Source organism: Chanodichthys erythropterus, chromosome 12, assembly GCF_024489055.1.
Source record: "Chanodichthys erythropterus isolate Z2021 chromosome 12, ASM2448905v1, whole genome shotgun sequence".
Classification (NCBI taxonomy): Eukaryota; Metazoa; Chordata; class Actinopteri; order Cypriniformes; family Xenocyprididae; genus Chanodichthys; species Chanodichthys erythropterus.
The window spans coordinates 10,198,538-10,213,041 of NC_090232.1; the positions used below are offsets into that span (position 1 = coordinate 10,198,538).

Here is a 14,504-nt window from a genome sequence, read left to right on the forward strand (position 1 = left end):
GCCAATTATTAATACCACTGCATTTATGTTAATGACTGTGTACTAACTTTACTAAAATCAAGGCATTGCAATTGCATAAATTAATATTAATGTTTCAAAGAATAAATCAATTACACATTATGCAAATATTTATTTAGCACATTGCAACAATGCACAGTTTATTAAAATGTTTAACTTGACCCCACTCATGTGTACATTAAATAATAATGTCCTGTACATTATTATTTAATGTACACATGAGTGGGGTCAAGTTAAACATTTTAGTAAATATTTCTTGCAGGATTTTACTGAACATATCAGACAACGAGGGTGCATGCCCCTCATCTAGTGCAGAGAGACAAGTTTTTTTTTCTGCATTCTGATCTCCTTCTCCTGCGCTGGGCGCTGCTCCGTCTCTGTCTCCACACGGGTTATCCGCATCCATCGTGGCCTGGATCATTTCTCGTGCGCGCTGCTTTATTTCCGCATCAAAGTAATGGTCTTTATAACGCGGATCAAGTACAGTCACGATGAAGTGCAGAGGATCCGAATAGATCTCAGTGAAACCTGTGCTGACCGACTCTAGGAGTGTACTTTTCATTGTTTTCACTCGGTGGTCCGTCTCAACCACTTTGCTTAGGACACGCTTTAGTGCTGCGATTAAAGGAATAACGTCCGCTACAGATGCATCAGAGGAGCTGGTCTTGCGGTTTCTGTTTGCGTCATCACAACATTTCGGCCGTATTGTTTCGGTGATAAAAGTCCTTTGGCTGAAAACCGAAAATGCACTTTTGGGCCATTTTCGGCCGAAAATTTTCGGTGGCCGAATATTCGGTGCATCCCTAATTAGTACTCATTTCAAGCTTGTAGAAATTAAAGCTTAAATATCAACAATATACAATTAAGTTAAACCTACTAAACTTTTCTGATACTGATGTTCCCATCATGCACTGGAGCATGAATAATTAAAAAGGTTGATTTTTTTGCTGTTTTGCAGCTGTATTTACACTGTTTTATCATTGCTTTTCTTGTTAGGTTTAGTAACTTACGATTTTGTGACATCTGGAGTTCATTTTGTACTCAAAATGACACATTCACACTCAAAAATGATCCATCTATCGAACGTTACGTCATTGTCAAAAGACAACGAGCGCAGCGCTGAAAAGGGGCGGGGCTACATAAGGTCTATACGAGTACCATTTACATCAGTTTAATTTCTTTATGAATGTTAAGTTCAATAGTGAACAGATTTTAACAGGTAAGCTGTACAAAGCAGTAGCAGTAAAATTTACTTAAAATGTGTTAGTGCAAATTGTTATGAGGATTTTATCAAGTAAATCCTACAAGTTATTTTTTTCAGTGTGGAAGCTCGAAGTGCTTGCTTGATGCGTAGAATAAACCTCAGTTTACAAACAACCGCTTGATTTATATGGACTTCTTTTGCAATGTCCTTATGAACTTTTTCATGCATCAAAGGTTGGTCTTTACTTGCAATTAAAAGACAAGAAATCTTTCAGGTTTCATTAAAAATCTTCATTTGTTTTTTCAAGATGTACCAGCGTCTTATGGGTTTGGAATTACATGAAAGTAGGTAAATGATGACAGGGTTTTCAGTTTTGGGTTGTTACATTCGACGTACGTTGGTGTTTCCTTTCTGTTTTTCTCTTTTTATCTCTCTTTCTCCCATTCTATCTTTTACTCTGCTATTTCACTCTCAGGTCTCTGACTATTGGATATGTCACCAATCATCAGGGAGTTATGACCTCATCCAATCTACTGCCGCAATACCAGTTTAAAAGCCATCCGGCGTGCTTCATTGACAGATATGCAGTGTATGTGTGTGTATGTGTTCATTTGTTTGGTTATTTATATTTTGTTGTAATTTATCAAATCTAACTCTGTGAATGTGTAAACCTACTACTTGTTACCTTTGTTACATGTGCCTTATGCCACTGTTTGATAGAACTTGATGTTCTTTTGTTTGGGTAAAAGAAAACAGGTAAGAAGATTGTGCATAGTGGTGTTTAACTGTTAGACACTTTAAGTAAGGCTTGTGCGCCACCCATAGAGTAAGGCAGTGTACATGGCTTGGGGATTAGACTTAAGGGAAATATTATTTTTTATTTGTTCTTTAATTTGGCACCACTCAGGTTCCTTTTCCCTGTGTATATGTACTTCATTACATATACTGTAAATAGCTCACACTGCATATCAATCTAGTGGTTTTGGCTTTTCATCTAAAACCAATATCTTTTGGCACTTATACTGATGCGTCCTGGTTGTTTCTGTCTACCTGTTCACATCCAACAAAGATGCAATATCTGAGTGTTGCAATCTATACCCCTGGATCCTTAAAGTTCATAAAATGGGTGAAATATCCCTTTAAGAAAGCATGAACAGACGGTCCCGGTTTATGCTCACCAAATAGAAATCATTATAATGTGCTAATTCGGTATATCATATTAGCATAGCAGAACTGAAAATGTGCTACTGAGAATTGTGCATTTTTGTCTTATTGACCCTCCACAGCAGAATGTGCTACTAAGTAAGTGTAATACAATACTTTCTTAGTTGTTGATATATTAAGCACACTTACATTACAAAAGATCTGGCTTTAAAACAAAAAAAAAAAGTATCTATTATTGTAAAGAGAAATATATAATGACTATATATAAATAATATAATGATGTGTAGCTAAGTATGGTATCCCATACTCAGATTTTGTGCTGTGTATTTCTCCTATCCAGGTACACACACACAGCAGTGAGTAGTGAACACACACCCAGAGCAGTGGGCAGCCATTTTTTTGCTGCGGCACCCAGGAAGTGATTGGGAGTTAGGTGCCTTGCTCAAGGGCACCTCCAACCATTAGGCCACAACTGCCAAATATAGCCATTTTGCACTAGGGAGGCACTGTTTATGAAACTTATAGTATGTTTACAAAATATGAACCCTTTTGTATTGACGAGGTAGCTGAAAATGTTTATTTATATGTTTTTCACCTTGGTGAGGAGGAGGACTCTCTTCTGCAAGCGGCGGACCAGCGAATCCTGGTTCTCTCGTTTCTTCTGTTCTTCTTGAGCTTTGGAGCGCAGTTGAGCGATCTCAGGCAGGAGCTCAGCGCGGGCCTTCTCCACAGAGCGAACGCTGAAAGAGTCAGATAAAAAAATGCCAGAATAACATTAGGATGGAGCAGCTCTGGGGAGAACAAAAAGAACTGCATCCTCTATATCCTGGAAGGTCATTTCCTTATGAAAGCTGCCTACTTAGTGTTAACAGCTGAATATACACTCTTTGTTGCTAGGCCATTCTGGGAAATGGTGCACAATGTTTGGAAGACAGTGAGCTATCAGTATGTATGTGTGTGTGTGTGTGTGTGTGTGTGTACGTGTACAAATATATGTGCATTACAAGATTTTAATGCAAAATGTAGTGTGTTAAGATCTGTGTTGAGGGTAATATGAGTTACGTAAACGTAATCAGATTACTTTCAAATAAGTAATGCAGGTTACATTGAAAAACAAATGACAAGAAAAACCACATGCGTTTCATTTTTTTTAATTGCTGAAGTAAGATTGCTGAACTTTTCCTGTGTCCTATTCTTCTGCTATGCAGAATGGTAGCACAGCTGCAAGATTTGTTTGAGCTGCGCCCTCTACTGTACAAGCGTGAACTTGCATTTCCTTCAGCCTGAGGCTTAATCATTTCACTTTTTGGTGTGAAATGACCTTTTAAATAGAACTTTTTTTAGCATTAAAAAACAAACAAGTCCAGCCCAGGTGATAAATAGTAACATGAAAGTAATATGATGAATTATGTTCCATAAAAAGTAACGTCTTTGGCCAGATGACATAACGTTGAATGTGACCGACAGAAAGGGAACTAAGTACCGCAATTAGTTAATTAATGCAATATTGTAACTGGGGATATCCCAAGCCGATCTCAAGGATTAGGGCCTGCAATCCTAAGCCAGATACTTTATTTTATGTCGGCTGTCATGCAGGTGTCCTACAGTAGATAGGTGGCGGTATGCACCTTCAAATGGGTTTGCCAACCACCATTAAGAGGAAAGTAGGAGAAGAAAAGTGCAGGTGTGACGCGTGAGAACCAACGTATCGAATTTGGACTCCGTATCAGCAGATACTCAATATTCAATGACTCAGATCAGAGGCACAAAAAACACGAAATTGTAACGCATTACTTTTAAAAGTAACTTTGCTCAACTCTGGTTAAGATTACATTTATTTGATTGAATTATAACATTTCAATGATTTATCGAGAGAGACAGAGCGCCCCTGTGCAAATTACCAGTGTCTGTGCTTTTGTTTTGACTTTGTAATTTATAATGAAAAATGTCATTAACTCGTTCTTTTGCAGGTGCACCTTTTTGCCATTATGTCTGTACGCAACTAATCCAAATCCATATTTCTCTTATACAGCTCTGTTTTCAGCAAGTTGAGGATAGCTAGCAAGACCGATCACATTATTTGCCATTTCTATCATTTTGCCGAACTGCCGTCAGGTATCAAAATCTGCACAATGTTGGTATTCACATTTTTGATTTCACTTCTTTTTTCAGTACCCGTATTTTGCCCAATCTTGTGATGTCACTGTTTAAACAAGAATGGACATCAAAACAGTAAGCAAAAAGGCAGCACGTATTTACATGAGAGGAAGCTGTTTGTTTGTGTGTGCATGTGTCTTCTGGAGATAAAGGAAGGATGTTTGATACAGATAGACTCTGACTGGGAGAGCACTTTTCCACTTGACCTTGCAGAGTGAGAGAAATTACCCACAGCAAGAGTTCAATTCCATCAAATTTGCTGCAAAAGTGTGTGCGTGTCTTTGTGTCTGCTGGATTAAAGAGAGAGAAAGTGCTAAGACTGTACGGGTGGATGTAATTGTGCTTTCTGGAGTTAGTTGACAAGGGAAATTTGTTTGTTTGGGGGTTGGAGGAGTTTATGTGGGCCGGCGTTTGCAAGAGAGAGTCAGAGTGTGTGTATGTGTGCGTGTCCTCATAGCTAAATTGATTAACTCCTCTCATCTCTTCCAGATGCTAACTATCCAGCCCAATTTGAGCTGTAATGAAAATCATCACGGCCTGCCGTGGAGGGTCAATAAGACAATAATGCACAATCTAATCACAAAACCATACTTGTCTCCTATCAATATGACCTCAGCACATACTGAGGCTTATTATGCAAATTGCCTCTATTCGTTAGTGAATAGGGTAATTGATTTAGTTGGCCCAGTTTCTCAACACAGAAGGAGCAGCTTAATGGAGTGATTCAACCAAGTGGACCACATGAATGCACGCCAACACACAAACACATGTATGTAAAGCACCTATAAGCACTTGCATTATAATACAAAGAGGGTAATTTTACGGTCCATCACATTATTGCATTACAGAAATAATTCACACCAGACCAGCCATTGCACTTCTTTGTAAATGTTCAAAAATTATCACGAAAACAGCCTCAAAAGGAGATAGCAATGCAGTGTTAACTAGGGTGCATCCTTCATATTGATCAATGTCTGGTGCGTTTCGTAGCCTATTTGGGAGAAGATTCAACTACCCTACATGTATCCGACATGTAAACCAACCAATCTTGTTTTTACATGTTTATGGGGGACAAAATATGGAATGCATGATATCACAATAACAAACCTTCATAGTGGCTCATTCACTAATGGGACAGCAGTCTCTGCAAATGGTTGAAAAAAACAAACAAAAAAACGGCAGTATGGGTTTTTATACATACAAGATTGAGATTGAGTGGGGTGGCCAATGTTTGCCAATATACATGTAATTAAATTTAATGACGACAGTCGTATTGCTATGAATCAACACAAACTGCTCTTACTGCTCCAGCTGCTCCAGCCTCCAGGTGGCTCTAGTAATTCAAGCCCCATCTTCTGAATAAAAAAGCCAATTGCCAACTGGTAAAAGTCTTTGCATCGTAAAGTCATTGTGCCATGCAGCTTCAGTTCCCATAGAAACCCAACCTGGGGACCACCTAATATATATGATTTTTAGCACTATTTGAACACAAGAAAACCATTTATGACAGTTCATGTCAGATTTCATTGCTGATATAAAATGTTACTTAAATGTGAGTTTGGCTGGCATTTTTTCAGATTTCAGTATTTCCCCATTCAAATTGGTCTCGCAAGACTGAAATAGCTGACTGGAGGCAATGCAAATATGGCTGCAGACTGAATTGGATTCCTTGAAAGGGACTTTGAAAATAAGCAGCAGAATATATGATACCATTGTGGTCAGATTTTATTCCTGATATGAAATAAGCTATTGGCACATCATTTCAAATTATGACAAACAGTTATGTAGATTAAGGTATTTTCCTGCTCAAGTAGATAGGAGGTGTACTTGCATGCTAGAATTATCTGCCGGGGGCATTACAAATATGGCCACAGAATAAACTGGCTTAACCTAAAAGGATACTGATACCTTCACTTGATTGAGATATAACATAATATAAAATGTTTATCAGTAATAATCTCAGTAATAATGTGTTATTTTTAAAAAAAAGACTACAATTTTTTGACTAAAACTAGACTAAAATGACGAGACGTTTAGTCGACTAAAACTTGACTAACAAAAAAAGATATGTGAATGACTAAATATGACTAAAACTAACAAGGACATTTGGCACAAGACTAAGACTAAGACTAAATTAAAAATAGGTGACGAAATTAACACTAGGGCGTACACCCCGACTGTTACGTAACAGTCAGTGTTACGTAGGTCTTTTAAACAAATGAAATTTACATAAGGAGGAGGAAACAACGGTGTTTGAGACTCACTGTATTTCATTTCCATGTACTGAACTATTGTTATTTAACTATGCCAAGATAAATTCAATTTTTAATTCTAGGGCAACTTTAAGGGTGTGTTCACACTTGTAGTTTGGTTCTCTTGGTCTGGACCTGCTGTGTGCTGTGCTAAATGCGCTTGTTGTATGAGCGTACATATGATGGTGTGTTCACAAGCTGAGAACTTGTAAAGAGCTTATAAAATGTGTAAGAGTCAAAACAGCGCCAGGAATCCCTCTGTTACACACAAAACAAAGATCTGCTGCAAGGAGACAGCGTTTCCGACACATGTACCACAAAGACAACATAACGCTTATGATGAGAAGAACCAGGTATCCTAGAGAATTTTTTCATTTTAAAGGTGCCGTAGAATGGAAAATTGAATTTACCTTGGCACAGTTGAATAACAAGAGTGAATGGAAAAGACATACAGTGAGTCTCAAACACCATTGTTAAAGTTACCATCGTCGGAGACAAGAGCCGTCATTATATGGTTGTGCCGATGGACGATATCATTGTGAGACACAATCGTGATGCTCCGCCCCGCCCCCGTCCCGCTCCGCTGCGAGTCTTGTAAGTCGACACAGACGTGTTTTAGTCTGTGAAAATACCGTGTCAGGCATACCTATTGGAAAGCCCGGATGAGTCATTAGTTGGGAAATAAAATAACCTTTTCGCACGTAAGTTTAAAATATTCTGGCTGACCCGCCGCGTGAGTTTTTCAAGGCGACCGTTATTTAGAACGTGTCACTTTATTGTTTCCATGGTGACGCGTCATCGCTTGTCATGTCACATATTTTGAATAAAAAGGAAAACTAAAATAAAAGCAGATCATTAGTCATACAATTCACAAATTTAACTATAATATGAAATATCTGATATTCTGATTATCAAATATGAGCAAGTGGATGAGCAAGACAGCTGTTTAAACACCTTTATAATGATCGCGTTAGTTGAGCTATACACATTATGGGTGCCGACATGCTAGTTTGTGCCACAGGTTCTGTTGGATTTACAACATGTGAATTCATCCACTTCTCCCGGAACACATGAAAGTAAGTAAGCTGGTGAACTGGGGAAGAATAGAGTAAACAAAGTTACTTACACAATGTGTATCTGATATGAATAAATGTGTCCTCTATTTATAATGGAAATAATTGTTATTTCCGCTTCTATATAGCCTACATCAGTGTGTATTTTACCAACTCTAAATGTATTGTTTTGTTTGTACTTAAATGTATTGAAATTAAAAATAATTAAAATAATCCCCCGCCCGACGATATCATCGTCCATCGCGATGTTTTACTGTAAACATCGTCAACTGCCAATTTAGGGGACATCGCCCAACCCTACGTCATTATTTTCATTATTAAACACTTGCAGTCTGTATAATTCATAAACACAACTTCATTCTTTATTAATCTCTCCAACAGTGTGTAATGTTAGCTATAGCCCATTAGCCACGGAGCACAGCCTCAAACTCATTCAGAATCAAATGTAAACATCCAAATAAATACTATACTCACATGATCCGACGCATGCATGCAGTATGCATGATGAACATTTTGAAAAGATCCATTTGAGGGTTATATTATCTGTGTGAACTTTGTTTATACACTGTATTATAGTCAAGAGCTCGGGGGGCAGGGAGCGCGAGGATTTAAAGGGGCGCTGCATAGTTAATGATGCCCAAAATAGGCAGTTAAAAAAATGTATTAAAAAAAAAATCTATGGGGTATTTTGAGCTGAAACTTCACAGACACATTCAGGGGACATCTTAAACTTATATTACATCTTGTGAAAGAACATTCTATGGCACCTTTAAGGATCACATCTTGTGATATCACATCCAGTTTTTGGTTCATTTAGATGTCTTAGGTCCATGTTACATTCATAATTCAGTCGAACCACACCAAATTTCATTTGGAAGCAGACCCTCTGAAAAGATGTGTCTCGGTCAACTTGTTTGGCGTGCACCAGGGTTCAGATGGCAGCGTTCACACTTACTCAAATGAACCACTCTAACAGAGTAATCACACCAGAGTTCATTTTAATTGAACCAAACCTGCCAAGTGTCAACACACTGTAAGACCAATCAAAATGTGTCAAATAACTACAAAACAAATATTTAGGTATAGGAAAGTTAGATGGAAGATTCACTCATATGATTAAACCAATTGCCAATGTATGGAGCCTCTAAAGGGACATGGTGTTGGAAAAAAATATGTAATGGGAGGAAAAACTACATGCCAATGATTTTGCGTTCTCTTGCAAATGTTATGCATTCCCCCGAGTAACTCTGCGTTCATTCGCAAAATGTTTGCATTCCCCCAAGAAGCTTTTTCTTGAGTTCTTTGCAAGCGAATGCAAAGTTTCTCAGGGGAACGCAAAAGCTTTGAAATGTATTTTTTTCCCTCCCATATCATATTTTTTCTATTACCATGTCCCTTTAGGGGCTCTGCAGCTATGCGTGTTCTCCAAATGCAACAACAACAAAAATGTATAGGGTAAATTGTGTCATTAGCCTGTTTTTGAGAGCAAAAACATGCCCCGTTTGATCCTGCCCTTGTAACTGTCACTCAGGCGTCAAAAATTTTTGTCAAATTGAACAGATAGTGAAACTAAAGCACTGTGTGCTTGTCCTCACATAAGCGAATAAAGACAATGGTGCAGCATTTAAGGATCATTTTTAATGACTGATAATCACAGGATTTACCGTAGGGCTGGACGATTATGGCCTAAAAACAAAACCTTGATTAATTGAACATTTTACCTCGATTACGATTAATGAACGATTATTTGTTTTTTTTTTGTTTGTTTTTTTTGCATTCATAGTTCACTGACAAGTACTATATATATATGATAAAGGTGGGATATTTTTTTCCTATTGAAAGAGTGATCTGGCATAACGGCTCACTTTCAGAAGTTATTTTATCTATGGTTTGTAACATTTCTTACAGATTTCTGCTCGTTGTAAATCAGATACAGATAAATTAGCACAGTACCAGTACGTAATGAGAGCGATTGCGTATGTGAATTAGTCATACCGTCTCTATTAATTGTGAAGCTGTGGGTTGTAAATAGTTCCCTTAAAAGTAGAAAAATATATGCTATAATAAACTGAGTTTCTAAGCTACTTTAGTGATAAATCACAGGACAGCTCTGACAACTAGTTTCTGCTCCTCTCTGTGTGTGCGATCTTCACGTTTTGTGCAGCTATTGTTTTTATGAGTGTTCGTGCCACTATGCAGCTGCGCGAGCATGGTAGCTTAAAATAATATACATCCAATCGTCTAAAATCGCTTGGATGTCCAAACTGGCAAACCTTAAAACAAATACAACTGACAAAGTTAAGTGAAGACGCAAGGCTCACCACTCGCGCGCCATCACTATGTGTTGAACCGGCGTTTACCTCCGTGTTGCTTTTATGCCACTGCCTGGACGGGGCGGAGTCACATGGCTACACACGCGGTAGTATGTTTTTAAGGGGGAAGTATTAACAGGAATAAAAAACTAGAATAACCAGCATGGGAAAATTACTTCGGTTAGAGGTTCTGAATTTCGGTTTCGATTACTTTTCGATTAATCGTCCAGCCCTAATTTACCGGTATTTTGGTGCGAATGTGTAAATGCTTTCTTACCGGTAAAAAGCCAGAAGACTGTGTGAATTGCATACTTGTGTACTTACAGGTCAAGTCATTCTGGTAATTTTACGGTAATTTACCAGGATTGCTCTGTGAAAGGGGCTATTGACATGGAATCTTTTAATCTATCAACAGCCCTGATTTAACTGCATCAGTCAGCCGAAAAAGTCTATTTGTTGCCGATGGTATTGATTAAGAATTACTACTGAAGTACCAAAGGCAATTACTGTTTTGAAGACAAAATGTTATAGGACATTGATCCATGACTACTTTAAGTACAATCTGCAATTAACAAGAACTAAAGATTCACAAAAAGTATTGTTTTCCACACACTGAACATCCTCCACTCGCCAGAGATAAGTTGCTTTGCAAATAATAGGCCTAACTGACAGAAACACATTAAAAAGTAAGCAATCAAAAGAGAAGGTTGTGGGAAAAAAAAAACAGACAGCCCCAACTTCTTCCATAAAGAACTTGAGAAAGCAATGACAGCGAACTCATTACTTTGCAAGGCTGTTTTAGACGACATGATAGTTCATAATTAGCCCAATCTCAACACTCAGCTCATTAGTGAGATCTGATATTGTCATAGTTTCGTTTGACTTGACTGCTGAAGTGACGAGCCGTGCAGCACCGACACGCACCAACACCCATCGACCAATTACCGTCTGACAATTAGAGAGAGGGAGAAACCAGAGATAGACTGAAAGAGCATCAAAGAGATTGGCTAATGGTGGCCAGTGAAACTCAAGAAAAGACCCCATTACTGCCTTTGAAAGATCTGCACAGGATGAAATGAGACCCATATTAGAGACCTTGTCAAATAATGACATTTTTAAGCAAAAAAACAGACATGAACCCACAGACTGCTGTATGAGAGAGAGGATGTGTCAATCTATCACTTGAGGGACAGATCACATGCTCTGGGGTAGAGCTGTCGCTCACAAGTGAAGGTTCAATAGAGACTGTCCATCTCAATTCTTACTGAAGATGTCAAATTTTACAAACCATGCAGTGACAGCAAGGCTCAACTCTATCAATTAATTAAAGGCACAATATGTAATTTTTGCTGCTAGAGGTCGCTTGTTCAAAACTAATATGTAGCTTGATGACGCTTTGATTTTGCGGAATTATGGGAGGTGTGAGACACATGTTGCACACTGCAGTAAGCTAGATTGATATCAGGGATGGTAAAACATGGTACTCGCGGTAAATAAAGAAAACGAGATTTTAATTTCAATAATTTAACCCTTTCAGGCGTGAGTTTAACATATTCTAGCTGAACCCCCAAAGTGAGTTTAAGGCGACCGTTATTTTAGAACGTTTGCCCTTATTGTTTCCATAACAACATGTCGAGCGTGTCACGTACGCTGAACGCAGCCACAATAACACTGTATGACAGATGGATTGCTTTTGTTTTATTTTTATTTTTTTATTTAAAATATTCACAAACTTGCTTACCATGTCATCAACTATCTGATATTCCGATCCTCAAATATGTGAAAGTGAGTGTGTTTTGTAATTTAAAACCCTTTATAAATTATCCTTGTCTTGATCTATAATGTGAGACAAGGGGGTGGGCACCGCCATCTTAAGTTTGCTCAACAGTTCGCAGAGTCCTGTCAGTCGGATTTACAGCAGGTGAATTCATCAGTTTTCTGTCAATGAATGCATCCAAACAGTTGTTCACCTGTCTAATAAAAACAAACAATCTATTAAAATGTCTTTGGTGATTTCTACAAAATCATGTAAACATAACATTGTTCAAGTGGTTTTTGGATATTTTAATCCAAAAATATTACATATTGTGCCTTAAATCTAAAACTGCCTCAGCTCATACCTATAGTCAGCTAAGAGATCATTTTGGGAATGTAGTGGAAAAGTTTCAGACTTGCCTCCAAACAATTTTCTTGAATCAAGCGTGAGGAGTCAAAACTCATGACCCAAAGTCAATGGTCCATATCTTTTAGTGCATGTGAAAGTGTGTGTATTTACCTGCTATTGAGTGTGTAGTTCTGCTGTTTCAGGCTCAGTTCTCGCTGTTGAATCTGTATCACCTCCCTGGATAAATCCTCTGGTTTCCTACAACAAAAAATTTGAGAGTGAAATAAGAGATTTGGTTATCAAAAAAAATAAAATAAAAAAAATACTAGTACAATGAAAGATGAACAGGGTACAAAAAGGGCCTGAAATGTCTAATAAAAGCCCATTTTTCATTTTCAGCAAATGTTCATTGAAAGTAGGTGCTTCACCTTCAGAAAATGCTGATCGTTCACCTCAGGAAGTCAAACTATATTACAATATTAAACAAGCAGTTTTATACTTTATAATTATTTTATACAAGGTTTGCAATTCCAGCAACCTTATTTCCAAATTTTGGGCTATGTCTAAAGTTTAAAAGGTTATACTGCCGTTGTATCACTGTGGTAATTTTAACCACTGACTCTTCACATAATCATCCTTTGTAAGTGTATACAAAGAGAATTTGTTTTTGCAGAGCAGAAAATCATGTCTTCTCGACACACAACACGAACCATCTACGAGGGCGGCTCAAAGCAGACGTTGTTCGCAAGTAGCCAAAGAAGACCATAGGCATTATGTAAATGTGTAATTTTGTTACGCATGTATGTTACGTAAGTGAGACTGGAATTATTGATGACTCATTTCAACAGTTCAGAATCGATTATTTTGGGAGACAATAACTTTATTTGTTGTGCACTTTGATCTTTAAAACTGCAGACCTTCTGCATTCAAAAGGGGGGCGGTTGGGGGGTTACTCATGTTTTAACTATTTGTAAAAAAAAAAAAAAAAAAAAAAATACTATAACAGAATTACAGCATCAATAAGTTTCTAATGTATAAATCTAATTATTTTACAGATTTATTTCTAATCAAGTCCAAATTATTTTTTGCATGTTGATATTTTCCTATTAATCATTTAATGTAAAAATAAATGTAACTGTGGCGACCAGGGCGGGCGAGACCCGTGAGGGAACGGAGGAGTCTCTCACGGAGGAGCTCCGGGAGCATAAAAGGAGGAGCGACGACCGTGAAGGACGAGAGAGGACCAGGCCTGGACTTTATTTTATGTTTTATTATGTTTGTGTGGCCGGCAGACGTCCGCTTTGTTTATTTTGAATTAAAGCTTTATTTGAATGTTCGCCGGTTCCCGCCTCCTCCTTCCCACATTTACGAACTGTGTTACAGTAACTTTTATTGCAATAATTGGTATGCATGATATTTACTATCATTTTAAATATTATTATTATCATTATTATTATTATTATTAATTATTATATTATATTATATTATATATGTGATATTTGTTCTGTCCATTATGTGTACACTAAGATATTGGCATTGGCTATAAAAGGTTCTACATCAGAACGCCGACTCATTATTGTCCGGTTCCTGCGTCAGCATCACACGCATGCGTCGTACTGCTCACGTGAACAGGGTCAGCCAATACTGAGTCAGCGTTCTGGTGTATATCGGGGAAGCGCTGAGCGTAAACAGCATAGGAGAATGACAGGGGAGAGATGAATTTGTTGAATAAAGTTGTTACTTTTTGTTTTTGCGCACAAAAAGTATTCTCTGTAGTAGGGCTGCACGATTAATCGCATGTGTTTGTCATGCGTGTCTCAACAAGCTACGCAATATCGCGTTCATAATCGAAGGCGATTCATTTGCGATTATGAACGCAATATTGCGTAGCTTGTCTGCGAACTACGGCTCTGTATATTAAGTGCCGCTCCATTTGAAAGCAGGTGATGGACATTTACCGCTAATCACAGAACCGGCTTTATTGATGAGACACGCATGACAATCTCATGGGATTAATCGTGCAGCCCTACTCTGTAGTCACGTTGACTATTTTAACGATGTCTTTACTACTTTTTTGGACCTCGAATGACAGTAATTACTTTGCTTTCTATGGGGGATAAAAAACCTCTTGGATTTCATGAAAAAGATCTTAGTTTGTGTTCCGAACATTAACAAAGGTCTTACGGTTTGGAACGACATGAGAGTAATTAATGACAGAAA

At 37.9% G+C, this 14,504-nt stretch overlaps 1 protein-coding gene across 5 annotated transcripts in view; it reads right to left on the bottom strand.

Annotated features, from left to right (window-relative positions):
• Positions 1-14,504, bottom strand: part of mad1l1 (mitotic arrest deficient 1 like 1) — an 89,894-nt gene that overhangs the window by 61,507 nt on the left and 13,883 nt on the right. For all 5 annotated transcript variants that reach the window (XM_067404913.1, XM_067404914.1, XM_067404915.1 and 2 more), the window contains exons 10-11: positions 12,456-12,542; positions 2,982-3,126 (exon numbers count right to left, since the gene is read on the bottom strand). In XM_067404913.1, coding sequence (XP_067261014.1) covers positions 2,982-3,126; positions 12,456-12,542 — 232 coding nt within the window. The remainder of the gene's footprint in view (positions 1-2,981; positions 3,127-12,455; positions 12,543-14,504) is intronic.